This window comes from Enoplosus armatus, chromosome 9, assembly GCF_043641665.1.
Source record: "Enoplosus armatus isolate fEnoArm2 chromosome 9, fEnoArm2.hap1, whole genome shotgun sequence".
NCBI classification, from domain to species: Eukaryota; Metazoa; Chordata; class Actinopteri; order Centrarchiformes; family Enoplosidae; genus Enoplosus; species Enoplosus armatus.
The window spans coordinates 18,177,708-18,195,442 of NC_092188.1; the positions used below are offsets into that span (position 1 = coordinate 18,177,708).

The following is a 17,735-nucleotide window of genomic DNA, read 5'->3' on the forward strand; positions in this document are numbered from 1 at the left end:
GCATACTAGGGCTGGGGATTTAAAGGGATTTAAAAAAATAAACAAATAAAAATCAAATTTTTATTTGGAATAAAAAGTGATAGCCCCATACAGTTCCGTCATTTGTGTAGCACAAACAGGCTTTAAAGGAGCCTCGGTTAATCCTGGCTTCATTCCCTTCGCAACAAAAAGTTTGGAGTCCAGAACATACTAGTGAAGAGCTTGGAGAGACTCGGGGAGACAAAGCCAGGGGTGACAGATGAATAGTGTCCACTGTAGAAGTAGAGGGAAGAATTGTCATAGTGAAGCAGATTAGAGAAAAAGAAAAGATGAACACAGAGACAGAGAAAGACCTAACAAATGATAGCGGTGGAAATTGGAGTTAGAGCCTCAAGCAGAGACACTGGGCGACAGGATGTGGAGTTGACCCCATTCCCAACTTCTCGTGGCATGGCCTCATCAATGTGACATGCATTACCATCGCAGCTCTTGTCTCTGGCCTCGCCGTTCCTTTCCTTCACTGTTGTCTCTCTACTGCCAGTCATGATCACAGCCTCTCCCTAACACGCAGGGCCAACACCACCACACCACCCTCTCTCTCTGTCATCCCCTTCTCTGGACCCACTGTCACAAAGATAAATAAGAAAAAGAAGTCAGTAAGAATTTTCCAACAGTCACTCTCTTCCGGCGGATTTTTCCGCATAGTTCTTCGCTCTTCTGTGAGGCTGCGGGATTATCTCGGGCGGCTGTCGGGCTATTCAAGGTCAGGATGAGTATTTACAAGTTGGGTTCGGAGTGATAGAACAGTGGGGAGGGTGAAAAAAAAGTATTCACAAAGTGACACACATCAAATCAGTGTGAGTGGAGTTTGCAAAGAGTGTAAACCCTGATACAGGTGTCAGATCCCATTCGGCTTAGAAGACCACTGCTAGAGAGGAGACGCAGAGGGAGCTGAACTCATCAAGTTCATTTGAGAGTGACATCAAGTACATTTGCAATCCTGTAATGTTTGAGCTATCTAAATTACACGAGTATAGAGAAGAGGCCCTAAAGGGTTTTGTTAATTTGTGTGTACTGTAGGCTGTACAGGCACACCATTAAACTCCAAATGTTCCCTCTCTCTTATTGTACAAGTGATGCACGAGCACCACAATGTATTCCTGCGCATAAACAGATAAAACCACTTATGGTGCTCGTCTGTGAAACCAGCTCATTGAATAGTAAATTGCCAAATTATGTCTCCACTTCTCATGAAACTGCAAGACTGTAATTTCAGCCATCACTCGGTGACAGATTTTTTTGTTTTCCTTTGTGTCATTTTTTTTGGAGGGAAATATACTATAACCACCCCCAGAGTGGAAAATGGAATGTACTCACTATTTGTTGACAAAAGTTTGTAATTTCTACCAGGCGCCATGCATCTGTTTTTGTTTGACAACTAAAAGCAGCAGTCCTTGTGATGAGAGAGGACTCAGATAGAGGAACAGAAGGCTCTCGACAGACCGGCGGACAGTATGAGGGGAGGGTGACAGACTGAGAATGAAGAAAATAACACTTTCTTTTCATGTCGAATGTCTTTCACTGTAGAAAGTTGGTGCCACTGCCAGAACGGCCGCGCTGACTCTACCCTGTTATGTTGATTCAAATGTAAACGTATATTTAGAAAGGGGCAGACATGTGTAATTACAACAAACTCTTTGCATTCATTCTCTCAGTGATTAACAACTTCTATATTCCTCCCAGTCTCCTGTAATGTTACATGTAATGTCATCCACCTTTATCTCAAATCAAACACAATTTTGGGCACAGGTTGTAGCAGCATTTTGGGTTGTGTTAAAGTGGTGCACTTAGATATTACACTTACAGTTTGCTTATGAAGATATCATACCCATCAAGTGTTGTGACTATGTTGTCCCGATTGGTCTGTTTGCTGTACATTTACCACATGCATAGTCGAAGAAGGTCCAAGCTCCCCTACCACAGTATTAGGAAATCATATATGGAAAGGGAAATCAATTTTTTACCACAAAATCATATAAGAAACTCTTCTTTGTGCTATTGTTCCACATGCCATAGACTCCTGAATGAAGGTATTATATGCACCAGAGTTCAAACAAAGTTTGCAGGGGAGATTATGGAGGAGTCTGAGAGCTGCAGTGCACAAGGTTATGAGCTAATTCCTCAACAGCAGTGAGCCTGATGAGTGTTGTTGTTGCCATGTAGAGCAGACACTATATGTGTGTTGACCTTCATGCAGCACATGATTGTGGAGTCACAGTAAAGGCATATGTGCACATGTGCATGTATGTGTTTATTCCCTGGTATGTGGTTTCCCACAGACATGACTTTCCACATTCCAACCGCGTCCTCCTCCTCTTCCTCCTCCTCCTCCTCCTCTGCGCTCTCTGTATATAATTTCAACAGTTGATACATAGTAACATCGTGCAAGTCTAAATAGCATGATTATGTTGACTTTCAAACCAGTTACAATGTGACTTGTAAGGTGTTGATTTGTGGACTAAACCCTGGAATGAAATCATTCATTGTATTGATAAAATATTCATTTGACAAAGCAACAATTGAGCAAGAAATACATCATACACAGCTTGTGAACACACCACTAAGATCAGTTTTAAGTGAAACAAATATCAGCTCTGGAATTACCTTAATTTATTTATGTGATTGACAGAGATCTCTCACACTAGAGCACTAATAACACACAGAGGTGTTACACATCGCTGAGAGAAAAAACCTCAGGGCAGGCTTATGCCCAGGATTTCTATGGGGGTCTCCAGTGTAGTGCAATGGGTGATTTGCATCGCCCCCTCCAGGCACTTTCATTCTGACCCGGCAGCACTGTGCACGTGGCGGAACGGTAGCCAGTGCTGTTGCCTGGACAACTGATCGCTGGATTACAGGTTGGGAGAAGGGAGAGAGAGAGAGAGAGAGAGAGAGAGAGAGAGAGAGAGAGAGAGGGAGAGAGAGGGAGAGGGAGAGGGAGAGAGAGAGAGAGAGAGAGAGAGAGGGAGAGAGAGGGAGAGGGAGAGGCAGTAACTGCGTGGATCGGTGGTCTTCAAGCCTGATCCTGCTGGTTTTTCATTTTGGCCAACTAATGAAGGACTCTTTTAGGACTGGGACACAAGGTGAATGTAATCAACTGGTTGGTTGGAGAGAAAACCATCAGTGTGGACTGTGGGCTGAAACTGGGAACCAGGGGTTTAGGTTAGGGTGTCAGTGAGGATGTTTTCTTACTGGGCGGGCGTGGCTGTTGCCAGTTTCATCCAGTCTTAAACCCTTATTCCTAAACTGGCCTGTACAACCAATACACACAAACTGTGTTCTCTGTTTAGCTCCTTCTGTATTCAGTGTTAACAGATTGGACTGTTTTCCATCCAATTAGGCTTCTTTTTATCCAGCTGGGCGGTCAACACCAAATTAATTTCAGTTCATTATAACTAGAGTGAAACTTTTTTTCCCCATTCAGACCATTGTTTGGTCATAGCGCTCTAATAAAAGACTGTTCATGTAAATGAAAACTTTTAATGTTTAATGTCAGGTCATCCATTCTTGTGACGTTGATTTTTGGTATAGTATACAGTATAGGTGTCACTAAAAAAACACATGTATGAAGAAAGCAGAACCTGTGTGAACATAGCCCTGAAGTGTTAGAGTGTACTGATCTGCCTCACCCTGCATAATCTTTCCTCAAATCCAGTAAGGAGCCCCTTCTCATCTCTGTTTGACTCTGTTTCCATGTGGACCAGGCCATCGAACTACGGGCTGTGGAACACTCAAATCTAACACCTTCAGGGGAAAGGAAAGATCCTACTGCTGCTGCATATTAACACACAGCTATTTTCTGCGAGTGTGGCGTGTCTTTATTCAATATCAGGGGCTCCACAGAGACACATACAGTACAGCTTTGGGCAGGCAGCAGTGCGGTGAGGGTGTGAATTGCAATCTGATTGACTGATTGTTTTTAATAATGCCCCACCCCCTCACATTTATTCATATTTAACTAGGGAGATGTTATGGTGGACCAGTGTGTTGTTGTTTTTTAACCTGAAATAAGGACAATGGTCATAACTTGTGGCAACAGGCGGGCCTTCCTCTTGCACTACCTACCTGAGAAGTAGAGTAGTATTGCTTGTGCCAAGTACTGACTGTATACATTACTATCTTAAGTATGTATAAGCTGTCTCTAAAAAAAGTCATGAACCCATATTGCTACGATGTGTCAAATATTTTAGCCTATGTAGTCAAATTAGCATTGTGTGCACGTGTACGCTTCACTACAGGACTTTGCTAACCTTGCTAGGCACTGGACTTAATGGCCGAAAATGTTCCTACTACCTCACTCCAAATTGGGCTCCTGGTTCTCTGCCGTGCAAGCAAGCAGCCCGGGGTGTCCAACGTCGCTTGATCAGCATATCCGGGAGTGAGCAGAGGAGTGGGCCTCCTCAAAGGCATTCATGGTGTTGATTTTTTGTATACAAAACAAGGTGAAAAAGTTCGTAGCCTACATTCTTTCTATCACCACACATTCAGCCAATCGTTATGTAATGACTGTTTCAGGAAGTTGCTAAATGTACGGACACAGCTCCACCACTGCCAACGTCACAAAGGTGAGATGGGGGAGTGCGGGTTTTAGACACAGTTCAACCATCCGACAAGCAATGCTACCTCTCCTGCTAACTATGACGCTGATTGGAGACTCCATTGTCAGGTTTGTCCAGCTCCCTGGAAGTCTCACACTTTGCATCACTGGTTTTAAAGTGTGTGACGTATTTGCACAGATCCCTGGTCCATCCGCCTCCTCAAAGGAATGTGACAAGTTTGCCGTCTTCTTTGTAGAAAAGATGAACTCTGTCCGTCCTCACTCCTCTTGTTGACTCACACACTGACGTACCCACACACAGCCACCTATCTCCTGTTGACATAGTTAACTGTATGAAAATCTCCTCTAGCCCTGTGGATGTTTTGCCAACTCATTCTTTAAAACAAGCATTGGCTCAAGTCTGCATAGTATTATTGATAGCACTCTTTCCTCTGGCTCTGGATCTTAACATTTAAAGCACGCAGGTGTTCATCCATTTTTAAAGAAACCAAAACCCCGACCCACAGCTTCACAACAATTACAGACCCATCTCCAAAACTAGAAAAAGTGGTTTCAAAGCAGCTTCTTCGTCCTATAATGAAACAATGTATTCAATTAACATATACTGTTTATTTTTATTGCTGCATTCACATTCAACATTATTGACCGACCATAAAATATTAACTGACAGACTTGAGCAGTGCTTCAGTGTCAGGGGTTCTGCCCTTAAATGTATTTCCTTTTTCATCTGTCACAAGAGGTTTTATGTGTTGGTCAGAAAGTATTCCTCATCTGTCCACCCAGTTTATGGAGGTGGAGTTTATGTTTGGTCCAAATATGTTGTTTTTATATGTTACCCTTGGATTGTGATCTCCTACCTTTTTATACAGATACCCAGTTGCATCTTTATTTTAATCCAAATGATCTCAGCAGAGTTTAGGAACTTTTTTCATGACACCAAGGGATGGATGACCCAAAACCTTCAAGAGATGAATGTTGACAAAGATGAGATTTTAATTATAGGCCCCACTCCCACAGTTGACAAATGACAGCAAAAATGTAGGTTTATATTTTGATTTGTGTTCACATTTTAGTTAGTAAGGATTTACTAATGCTTTACTTTTTTCAGATCACATTACAAATATGAGATTTGTGATTCTTTTATCTCAGAAAAACTGTAAAAATTTGATCCATTCTGTCAGGTCATGACGTCCATGCCTTTGTGGCAAACTTATCATTTACATTCAGTGTGTCAGTCTTCAACAAATCACCTCCAGCTTGTTCACAACTCTGCTACTAGACTTCTAACAAAGACCAAATGCTCTGCTCACATCAGCACAGTTTTAGTCTCATTACATTGGGTCTTAGTGAGTTTTGGATTCAATCTTTTAATTTTATTTGCATTACAAGGCACAGCCGCAGAGACGAATGCTACACTTTTATCACCATGCTACCTTCCACTACGTCTACAGTCATTCACCCACCAACTTAACTTAAATCTGAAGACCAGAGAGCGTTTGCACACTATTCTTGTCTAAACTCTGGAACAGAGTATATCATGTTAGAGTGGCTGATTCTTTTGATATGTTTAAATCAGGTCTACAAACTCTCTTGTATAGCTACGCCTTTTAGTCTTAACCTGTATTTATTGTCTTACTCTGCATATTTTATTGTTATTTTATTTACCTGTTGTGTTTTATTTTTCCAAACTTTTCATTTGTCTACAAATCTGCATTCTTTAGTTTTTATCCTTTTGTTAAGCACTTTGTGAACCTCTGTTTTTGAAAATGCTGTATAAATATACATGTATTATAATACACTATATATCTTTACTATATAAGTTTATTTGTAACCAATTTCTAGGAGACAGGGTTGTTTTTTGAGGATAAGGCTTGTAGAGGCTGTCCTGTATAATACAAGGGGTAAAGATATTTTCAATATTGCCCTTAGTATCCCATAGGCAAAAAATTGTGATGTTATATAAGAGTTTAAGCAAGAAATCTCAACCCATAAACCTCTTATCTGTGATGCTGGGCAAAACACTTAAACAATGTTCCTTCTGTTTGAAAATGCATTAGAAAATAAGTCTTATTCAGTTTTAGTGGCTAAAAGGAATTGAGCAGCAATGCAAACATGTTCAACAAAGGGCCACTTTCCCACAGCAGGTCAAAGTCAGGGCTGACTCTACATGTTGATGCAACAAAAAAGTGTTATTTAATGTTAATGAAAACTGGCTTTCAGCTCACTGGTGCCACTCAGATATTCTAATAAAGTTTAGGTAGATAAACAGCAATTATCTGTGCTGTTTTCCCCAGTATCCCAGCTACACAGTCCTCAATTATACACTTAGAGGTCAGGAGGAAATAGACCAGAGTGCAGATGGGACAAAACTGCAAATGTAGGTCCGCTGGTACAGTTCACTGAGCTGATTGCACTCAGTGAAACAAACTTGAGAACAGCTCCCGAGGCCAAGGAGGCTGATACTGAGCACAAAAGAACACAACAGTGTTAAAGAGGTCTGTCTTTGAATTTTAGCGATAACAATTATTGTTCCTCTTGTTTTATAATCTAAAAAACACTGTTTCTTCTGCTATCAAATGTGAAGAATTGTATTTGGATACTGAAATCAAGCCAGTACATTAGCTGTAACATCAAGCAGCCCTTCCAGGAAAGAGATACATGTGTCCAAAACAGATTTAGGGCTAAAGAGTACTTTCACAAGTAGGAGGCATGCATCATTCCTTGGAATGTTTGTTCCAGATAGTCTTATACCAGTGTTTAGAAGATTAGCTTATGATGTTCCTTTTAAGTGAATCCATACACACTGAATGTGTCTGGTTTGACAAAACACCACCATCTTAGACAAGGTCAGAACAGTCATCATCTTCAAGCTGCATTATCTGTCACTAAAGTACATTCCATTTATGCAGACGGTGTTTAGAGATGCGAGGGAGGAAAATGAAGGGGAGGAAAGAGTGGGGAGTGCGAGAGGAATGAGGGAGGAGAAGTGCAGTGTACCAGATTTCCAGGAAGTTATGGGTAGACATAGAAGAACATGGCACCGTGAGTGCAAGAATGATAACATGGTGAAACCAAAAAGATGCAGAAGGAGTTCAGCATAATGAAAGAAGCTCAGTAAGATCAGAAATGACAGGCAGGAGCTGAGAGCTTGACATGAGGATCTCTTTTAACAAACATGAAGTTCTAAATCAGAAAGTAATACTGAGGGGCCACAAGGCCCTTAATCCCAACACTGCTCAGTGGCCACCAGAGCAGATCGTGGTGGCACTGGGCAGCTTGTAGGTGTGAATGTGCACTACATGACTATGAATGTTTTTGGTGAAACTTCCCCAGATAAATCAAGGTCAAACCAGCATTTACTGATTTTTTTTTATTTACCATTTGTGAGCAACAGAAACAAGCTGTGAACACAGCATATTATCTCCTTATACAGTTGAAATGGCAAACTTGTTAGCAAACAGCTGCTTATTTACACATCAGGCATATGCGGAGCAGCATTGGTATTCATTTAGAGTCGTGTTTCTGGTCACTTGGCCGATAGTCCAATATTCCCTCTCCTTTTAGCTCTGTTTTTGGTCTCCTCTAACTCCTGAGAAAAATATTATGGCTGTTTAGCTGGTCAGTGCTGGTTCACTAGCTAGTTGATAACTTAGCTATTTGGTGCTAGGCAAATAGTGTACAGTTGGCTTTTAGAGCTTTTTATTTGGCTGAAAACAGCTGCCTGGTGCAGCTGGAAATGACTCTAATGAGAATCAAAACGGTAAAGTTGCAGACTGTAAAACCAAAACAATTGAACCGTAGAGTCAGGTGATTTGGGTGTACATCACTACGAGCTTAGTCTGGCTCACCGGATGTAGGCTGCTGGGATAAGTCTGGTGACTATTTCAGTCGGCATTCTCCTCCCCTTCCTATATCTGCGTGTTACTGTTTCCAAAGTCTGTGGTTTTAACGGGTCCAGTGAGCTCCTCCAGAACTAAAGTATAGGTAGGCTTCACCTCTAGGACACTGAGGTTATGTTCGTCGTTTTTATGCGAGACTACTACGAGTCATTTCATCAATTGGCAATATAAAAATATTGATTGGAGCAGCTTTAAAAAATAGTCCTGTCAAACCTCAAACAGTGATGATAAGGAAGGAAATTCTTGTTTTCCATCAGAAACTTGTTACCACCTTTGTAGAGATGGGTGCTATTTGTTCTTGCTCTCCAAGTACCTTTGGTTTACCTTTCAAAATAGTGTACTAGAGAAAGACTGACTGAAAAAAAAAAGTATGTTTACCTGCTGTTTGAAACACCAGACCAGCACCAAAGAAAATACACAATACCAGATCAATTGAGTCACAATCAAACCCCTATGGGAATAATACAGCAATTTATATTGTGGTAACGGCAGACCATGCTTTTTCATGTCTTTGTGAATTATTCTTTTGCCTTATCATGGACTCGCTGACCCTCACTGCAGCTTCAAATCACTTATTTGCTCTGTTTTGAAACCTGACATTTCCACTGTCTGTCCCTGCATCCACCACTCCCTCTGTGTCCATCTGTTTCTGTCTCTGTCTGCCTGACGGCCAGAATACACAGGGCGAAGACAGTCATAGAGGCCTTCAAAGACATCTGAGTAATTTCACCTCCAGAAAACCCGCCAAAGTGTTCTCTCTCTCTCTTTCTCTGTGTCTGTCTCTTCATCTTCTGGGCCTTTGTATTTCTGCTGTCTTTCATGGCCTCCCTCTTTCTCTCTATATCTCTATCTGGCTCCCCTGCTCCCTTTCCTCCCTTTCCTCATTCGCCCTCTCTCTCCTCTGTACCTCGGGTACACCTGGCTGGCTGAGGGCTGACACTTTAAAAGACATTGGCTTCAGCTTCTGCTGCTAGCAGAATATCAATATCAGCTGTACACACACACTCACGCACACACACACACATACTCACCCCTCCCTCCCACACATGTAGCAACATATAGCACACATGAAGGCAAAAGCATTTCCCCCCTCTACCTCCACATTCTCTGTTGCTACAAAGCACTTTTTCTCTTTCCAAATAACATGTCCTGCATGTGTTGGTTACATCAGAAGAATTTTAAGCAGCTAACTGTAAGCCCTTTAAGACCTCATCCCTGCTTGAGCATGTGTGTATATACACCACAAACCACCCTGCCCCACTCTCCACCTCTCTCTTTGCCCCCCCCCCCCCCCCCCCCCCCCCCCACATGCTCTTTGTTGATTTACGCGTGGACGTCTCTCCATCAAAGCTAGATTACTGCTCTCAGTGTTGCCTGGCATGGATCTCTTTGCGCCAGGGAGTAATACCCCACGGCAGATTGACTCAAGAGGTTATCACATGATTCTCACTGCCTGTATCAATTGTTTCGGCTATCTGTGTCTGAGTAAATGGCCATTTTAAATTTCACACCATGGGCGCATGTTTGCAGCAGTAAAACCAACAGTTTGAAGATATCTGCGTGGATTAATAGCTTCATTTTCTGTCTTTGTACGTATAGAAAATATTCTGTCGTGCTGGCCCAAAAACGGCTACAATAATTGAGAAACAATTCTCATCTCACCAGTTTAAGCATCTGTTGTGTTTACTCACTGAGTTTAGCCTTGATAGCTTTTTGGAAGTCACAGGGGACAAAGTCAGCTTTTCACCACTCTGAAATTTGCATAACGTTGGCCTGACACCTAGTGGATACAATAATGTTGGTCTGAAAGGGGTATCAGAAAGACACTGAACATTAGATTATTAGATTGAATTTCTCATCTCCATCGGTTTTCTTAAAATCAACAATCTCACACTTTATTCAGCTGCAATATGACAGCCTGTCTCTGATCAGAGTTTACAGCTCTTGAAGCCTACAAATTAAGTATTGTATAAAAGTCCATCTACACCTTGAACGTTTCACTTGAGCTGATGTTTAACTCGCAAATGGGATCTAAATGTTTAGTTAATACCAACCGTACAGGTCATTTAACATTTCAAAATAGTATTGAACACCTGAGCCAGAGCCATATCAGCTCAGTGAGTCAGCAAACAACTCGCAGTTACCGCTTACAATGAAAAATCAATATTTACTAACAGCGAAAATTAAGCTGTACAGAAGAAAAGCCATGTAATCTTAAAGTTATAATCATATCAAACCAAGTTTTGATACTTTTCATGGTTGGTATTCGTTCTGCTTTATCTGTTAGATGTATTTATACGCATCAATGTACCCTCTGTAGTTTGCATTCACATTGGCGGAGTACGCCATTTCTGCGCTGGATGCAAATGGTGTGCAAACACTCAAGAGATTCACAGGAAACAGGTGACGAATAAATGTGTAATTTTTTAACTTATTATGACGTGCTTAGCATTACCACCAGTAACCACAGGTGTTGCCAAATCAACCAGAACTGAAATCTTAAGGATTACGACTTTCAGTGCTTTATTAGACTTTGACCTAATAGGGGCATCTATGGCTCAACTCTAAGTGTCTTTAAAGCTTTATATTGACCTTGTATAGCTCAGGTAACAATACATCTTTGTTGGCAATGTGGGAGTCGTTAATGCTTTCTTCTTTGACTGTGCTGTGGAGGAAAGGCTTGTTTGGGCTGTAAGCTTAGTCAAGCGCATAATCGCTGCCCCAGCGCCATGGCAAGCTATCTAAACAGACATGACAAAGTGACAAACCACTATACTTCAAACCAAGCCTCAGATTTATCTTTTATATTTAGAACAACAAGAGATTCAGGAAGAAATGTACAATTGAGGCATAGAAACCAGCACCACACTGAGTCAAACAGAAAAGACAGAAGTGATGGTGAACACTATAATCTCAAAAAGCATTGATTGTCTGCAGAATACCTTATTGGTATTTGACTCTTCCCTGATGGGCTGTGGAATAGCACTGTCCAGCACTGATGCAAAGGGTCTCATTCACTTTCACATTGATTTAATAAAAAAGGGCTTAATTGAGCAAACTTAGATGAAAGGGACTCATTATAGGGATGAGTGCTCCCCTTTCCCCTATGTATAGCCAATGCTCTTTGTTTTCTTTAGCCCATGCATCACAGAGCCTTTAAAACAATTTCAATACTATTCACAAATTAAGATCATACGTGGTAAAAACAGGGCTCCATATGCAAAACAAAACATTACCTGCAGTCCTGCACTGAGTAGATTGCAATCAAGTACAGAACAGAAAATAGATTCAATGTGAACTCACTGTCCATGTTGCTCTCAAATAGTCTTTTATTTGACCAAGGAGAGCTGTCTGCCCTTCATACACAAACACGCACGCCTGTACACACACACACACACACACACACACACACACACACACACACGCACACAATACTAATCAGTGAGATCTAAATCCCCTGGGTATAGGCTCTATTAGACCATGTGCTTATGAGAAGATAATCATTTAGTGATATGAAGACACAGCAGCGGGTGGTGGGTGGCAACAGTAATGCTGCTGCATGAAAATGCTGTGCTGCAAACTGTGTGTGCCAAAGCCTTAACTTTTAATATAAGTTGTTGCCTAAAGGCAGACATTAATGAGTCCTTTTTGTCAAGGTGAAGGAACGGAGATAGCACACAATGTGCTTAACTTTTAAGGATGCAATCACAGCTTTGAATATGAGAGTGTGGGTTATAAAATGAGTCTGCAGTCTTCTGGGCAAACAAGTTAAGCTTTTGCCCTTGACTATACAGATGAGATCATTTTAATGTCAGTATCATGCACAAAGGGCAGATATTACTTGACATTTTGATATAGGATACAATCAGGATTGCCCTGTAAGTATAGATAATAACTTATTACCTTACAGTGTTGCTAACCTGTTTATTGTTTATTTTACTTTGAAATAAACCCCTGACCACACACTAAAAAGTAAAAAATGCCAGGGAGTTCATTAGAAAGGGAGGCAGTTTTTCTACACCTGCCAAAATGACTTTTTGCGGACACAAACAGTAGATGGTGCTGTTTAGTTTCGACTGCTTGTTATTGGTTTCAAGGTGTCACATGTGGGAATATTGTGTCCTCCGTTTTCAATCACACTTATTTTTTCAGTTTATAGTTCCTTTTTTGTAAAAATGTATGCTCCTTGTGCATGTTATTTGGCAATTTCATTTTTTGCTTGCATTTGCTGCAGTGTCGCCCACAAACAACAAAAAGACAAACTGTCCACATGGATGGCTTGTAAGCACAAGCAGTTTATGGTCTAAGCTAGTGATTCTGTTGTGCAATCCACACTGAACTGCACTCTAGTGGTCATGGCAGTTCAAGCAGCTATTTATGTCTGATTTGCCGTGCTCTGTAAACAAGCCTGAGTACAAGAAAAACATGTCACATCTCTATCTGTGACGGCTGAAAATGCATTCCGGTTTTGTTGTTGTTATGCACCCACGTTTGTGAAACAGCCCAGAAAGCTGTGATTCTTTGACTTTTCTCCAGCTTTAAGGAACGGGCAAGCAGTCATATTGCCAGCCTGCGGGATGTACTCCATCAAAACTGGTACTATAGTGAACGAGCTTTATCAGTTTCAGGGAGCATGAAACAAATGAGATGGAAATAAGCTTAACAAATACAATGATTGGAAGCTTCTGTAGTGGCCTTACAGTTAAATTAGGATATTTCTTTTTGCTAAAAGGATGAATGCCATCTGCAAGAATGAAGCCAAAAACATTTAGCAGTGAATTAACCCAAGCTACTTGGTCATGGTCAGTATGTTCCACATGTGGTTTCTCCTTTTCCTCATATGCATACTTCAATATATTTCTGTGTGCTACAGTAACCTAATCCTGTTTTTGTATCTCTGTGTTTTCGACCAGCCAGCCGGCAGTGCGAGCAGCCAACAAAATGAGTGTTATCAAGTATCAGTGCTGTTTTAACTGCTACAATCATGTGCCAGACGGAGATAGAGGTGATGGAGTGAACAGGAATGCAAGCTATAGAGAAGGAAGGAGAGATCAGACCAGGAAGAGGTACTGAAGTGAGTATATGATATTAGAGGAAGAGGGAAAGAAAGAATGAAAAAGATTAAGTGATGGAGACAGACATACACTGAGAAAGCGCTCCAACATGTCACATGTGAGTCTGCAGCGGCGTTGCCAAAGAGCTGCTCTATTTTTAGGGGAGGAATGTACACAGAGGCCTCGTGGAGGGAGACCATAACAACAAACAGTACACAACACGCTCCTACAAAGAGACAGCCTCCTGTGGAACGTGCAGTCACACAGCATTGACACGAGAGAGAAGAGGAAGAAAGTACAGGAAAATGTTGAGACATCAGATTTCTGCTGAGACCTGAGAGCTTCGAATACAGAGTGGGACCCCCCGAAAACATATAAAGTGAGAGAAGAGGACCAGGTAAGAGATGTCTTCCAGTCAGGCTCCAGAGCTGCCAGGAGCATTGGACTTGTTTTGTCCAATATATGGTGTTGACATGGCTCTGATAAATGATAAGATAAATATGAATCAAACATAAGCTTGTTTTACTGTGAGCTTACATGGTGAAGTACAATTACAACCTACAAAGTGTGTACAATCATCTGTTAAAGTTGGCATTTTATATTATGTTGCTTTCAATGTAGACTAGGACATTTATTATTATGTTATTTTGCACATTTTGCACTCATATCTAATGCATGCAACAGAGGGGGGAAAAAGCTGCAGTAACATTCATCCAGCCAAAATGAAAACATAAAACACCATCACACAACAGAAGCACCACTAGTTCCATGGAAACGAATGCAGAAATAGTTTTTCTGTAGCAATCTGCTTAGACAACTAGTCTCCAGAATAATCAGACAGGCGTACTGTAGGCCCATAAAATGTCTGAGTGCAGCAGTGCTGAAATGGGCCCATGGGCCGAAAGGCAATCATCTAAAGCCGTATAAGAAAGTTAGTGTTATAGTTATGAGTTGAACATGTTTCAATGTGTAGCTTGTGTATCTGTAAAAGAGACATTTAGGCTGTGATTTGGGGGAAAACTTCCCAAGAATATCTGCAGGCTAAATTTCAGATACACGCCACGGGCCTGTACTGAATCTAATTCCACTAGCCTGGCTGTATGGTAATGTATTTAAAGTGTTGTTTGTTTCACTACTCTCATGATCCTTGTCAATTCTGGGGATTTTAATCAGTATGGGTGATAACCAATTCTAAAATGTCTTATGAATGACACTTGTATTGAAAATAGCAGAATCCAGTTTCTCTTTTTATTGCTGCACTAAAGTCAAAACTAAAACTAAATAACTAATCCAGTTTTGGTGAGAAGAGCTACTAATTCATATTTTATCAGGCCCCTCAAATGGCTACCAAGTGAGCAACCACATAGCTAAAACACTTGAATTAGAAATTGTGTTAAAGTATGTGACTGAAAACAACAAATTAAAACAAGCAGGAAAATCAAATGATTTGACAATAACAACATGGTCCCTCTTCCCAGCATGGACCAACCAGCAGTCAATGTCTTCCACTTCAAAGACAAGGAGCAGTCCTCCAGCCTGCTCCTGCAGCTCAACAGACTGAGACAGGAGAACATCCTGACTGATGTGTCACTGTGCTCAGATAACACCGAGATAACCCTCCCATGCCACCGCAATGTCCTGGTCTCCAGCAGCCCCTACTTCAGAGCCATGTTCTGCAACAACTTCTTGGAGACACAGCAGACCAAGATCAGCTTGAAGGGCATCACGTCAGACATTCTGAGTAGCATCATTGACTATGTTTACACAGGACTCATTAGTATCAGCATAGATATTGTGCTGCCCCTGATGCAGGCGGCATCCATGTTGCAATATGGCCGCCTTTTTGAGGCCTGCTCAAGCTTCCTTCAGGAGCAACTGAGCCCTGACAACTGTTTGAGCATGATAAGACTCTCTGCGATCATGAATTGCAACAGTTTGAGAGACAGAGCAAAGGAGATGGCCATAAAGAGCTTCTCCGATGTTTCGGCGTCTGAGGATCTGTGTGAGCTCTCCTTACCAGAGCTCATGGGATACCTGGAGGATGATGGTCTTTGTGCGGAGGAGGAGCAGGTGTTTGAGACTCTTGTTGCTTGGATCCACCACGATCCTTTATCCAGGCGCGGTGCCATCAGTGACCTTTTCAAGAAAGTTCGCCTTCGCCACATCCATCCTACCTACCTCTTCCAATTCATAGCCAATGACCCTCTGATCCAGTCCTCCACCCTCTGCACTGAGCTCATAGAAACAGTGAGGCGCCTGATGTTTTCTGTCAGCACAAAATGCATTGGAGAGTCAGCGATTGACTTCAAACCTCTCTGGGTGGCACCGAGGCGATACTCCTACAACGACATGTTGGTGGTGGTAGGAGGGAGGAAGAACAACGAGCAGACCTCCAGGGAGGCCCTCGTCTTTGATGAGCAGAGTGAGAAGTGGCAGTGGCTCGCCAAGCTGCCCATTCGTCTGTACAAAGCTTCCTATGTCGCCCTTCACAGTGTCTTGTATGTTATTGGAGGCCTGACCACAAACACAAAGTGCAGCCAAGTCAGCACGACCGTCTACACCCTCTCCCTCAAGACCAACCAGTGGCGGACGGCAGAGCCCATGCTGCAGCCGCGTTTTGCTCACCAGAGCGTCTCCTTCCTCCACTTCATCTTCGTCATGGGTGGCCTTGGGCCTGACCGACGGCTGACAAACAGTGTGGAGAGGTGAGCTAATTATCCACACATACAGCCTAAAACACACGCGTGGAAAATAATAACACGTCTCTCAATAACCCTATCAGATACAACAGTATGTTCAACCAATGGGAGCCTATGGCGCCCATGCCGGAGGCTGTGCTGCACCCTGCGGTGGCTGCTACCAACCAGAGGATCTATGTGTTCGGAGGAGAGGATGCCATGCAGAGCCCAGTCCGAATAATACAGGTAAGGCACAATGTTCTTTAATCACCAAGTCACTGTTTATGTTTTCATTTGTCTATCCAGTCTCATTCATTTATTCACTCAATCTATTTCCCTTGACCCCTGCTCCCCCTCCCCTTCTGTAGGTGTATCACATTGCCAGGAACATGTGGTCTAAGATGGAGAACAGAACAGTGAAGAATGTGTCTGCTCCGGCTGCTGTCGTGGATGACAAAATCTACATCATCGGAGGTAGATAATAGCGGTGACAAAGGCTAATAATGACAAAGGAATCTAGAAAGAGACAGACAACCATATTCATTTAGCTGTAATTCATTATTGATTTATTTCCTGATGAATGAGATTGTAGAGCTACATCACGGCATTCTGCTCGTGCCACCCCTCTCAAATGAATGTCTCCCCTGTCACAGGATACACCAGGAGAATGATCGCATACGACACCAAGGCCAACCAGTTCATCAAGTGTGCCAACCTGAAGGAGAGGAGGATGCACCACTCTGCCACCGTGCTCAACAACAAGCTCTACATCGCCGGCGGACGCTACGTCAACGGCCACGACGCCATCGAGGACTCGGACAACTTCGAGTGCTACGACCCAAAGACAGACACTTGGACGTCTAAGGGGACTCTGCCGTATAAACTGTTTGACCATGGCTCCCTGACACTGACGTATGTCTCACAGACGTGGGCAAAATCATAGCTGAGGTTTCATTCATATTTCAATGCTATCAATTTGAAACTGAACTGTCAATCAAAAAGTATTCTGGCAGATTGTAGCAGATTCACACTTTCATGAGAAACACAGAGTCATGCATACCTTCATGTATATATAAGCATTTTGATACCTGAAAATGTTCTTTTTAATATTCCACGTCTTTTCTATGTTTCTATTGAACAACCAAACCTATGAAAACAATCTATCCTGCTGCATAGCCCCTTCTTAACCTGTCTGACTTCACAGAGGCTGAAAGCGCTATTTTTGGCCTGCTCTAAATCATGAGATTTCACTTGTCATGTTTAAATCCTGGGGCTGTGTACCGTTTTGGTGCAAGTCGAAGCTACGCTCAGCTGTTAGTCTGAACCTGCTGCTGTGTCTGGTGAACCTTTGGATCACCGTCTGTAGCTTCAATGCAAAATCATGATGAAATTATTGTGACATCGTAACATTGTTACCAAGCTGTTTTCATGCAGTGGTGAAATCAAAATAAAAGCATAGGCATGTGTTTAAACATTTTCATCCTATATATCTACTGTATGTTGAAAT

The 17,735-nt window shown here is 42.1% G+C and overlaps 1 protein-coding gene across 2 annotated transcripts; it reads left to right on the top strand.

The window, feature by feature from the left end:
• The first annotated feature begins 13,825 nt into the window (after positions 1 to 13,825).
• On the top strand, positions 13,826 to 17,171 carry LOC139290637 (kelch-like protein 38). Of its 2 annotated transcripts, XM_070912474.1 has the most exons (5): positions 13,826 to 13,947; positions 15,029 to 16,255; positions 16,333 to 16,474; positions 16,597 to 16,702; positions 16,882 to 17,171. In XM_070912474.1, the coding sequence occupies exons 2-5, from the start codon at positions 15,030 to 15,032 to the stop codon at positions 17,169 to 17,171; spliced, it is 1,764 nt and encodes a 587-aa protein (XP_070768575.1). In that variant the 5' UTR covers positions 13,826 to 13,947; position 15,029. The 2 variants fall into 2 exon arrangements, with proteins under 2 accessions (XP_070768575.1, XP_070768574.1); XM_070912473.1 differs by lacking the exon at positions 13,826 to 13,947 and having other exon boundaries at positions 15,012 to 16,255.
• The last annotated feature ends 564 nt before the right edge of the window (positions 17,172 to 17,735 follow it).

What these genes read in the sequence shown, in the direction of transcription:
- LOC139290637 (XM_070912473.1), top strand. Translation starts at nt 15,012, where the DNA reads ATGGTCCCTCTTCCCAGCATGGACCAACCAGCAGTCAATGTCTTCCAC. An exon ending in GCCCAGTCCGAATAATACAG is followed by an intron (nt 16,475 to 16,596) that starts GTAAGGCACAAT and finishes CCCCTTCTGTAG; the next exon opens with GTGTATCACATTGCCAGGAA. An exon ending in CAAAATCTACATCATCGGAG is followed by an intron (nt 16,703 to 16,881) that starts GTAGATAATAGC and finishes CCCCTGTCACAG; the next exon opens with GATACACCAGGAGAATGATC.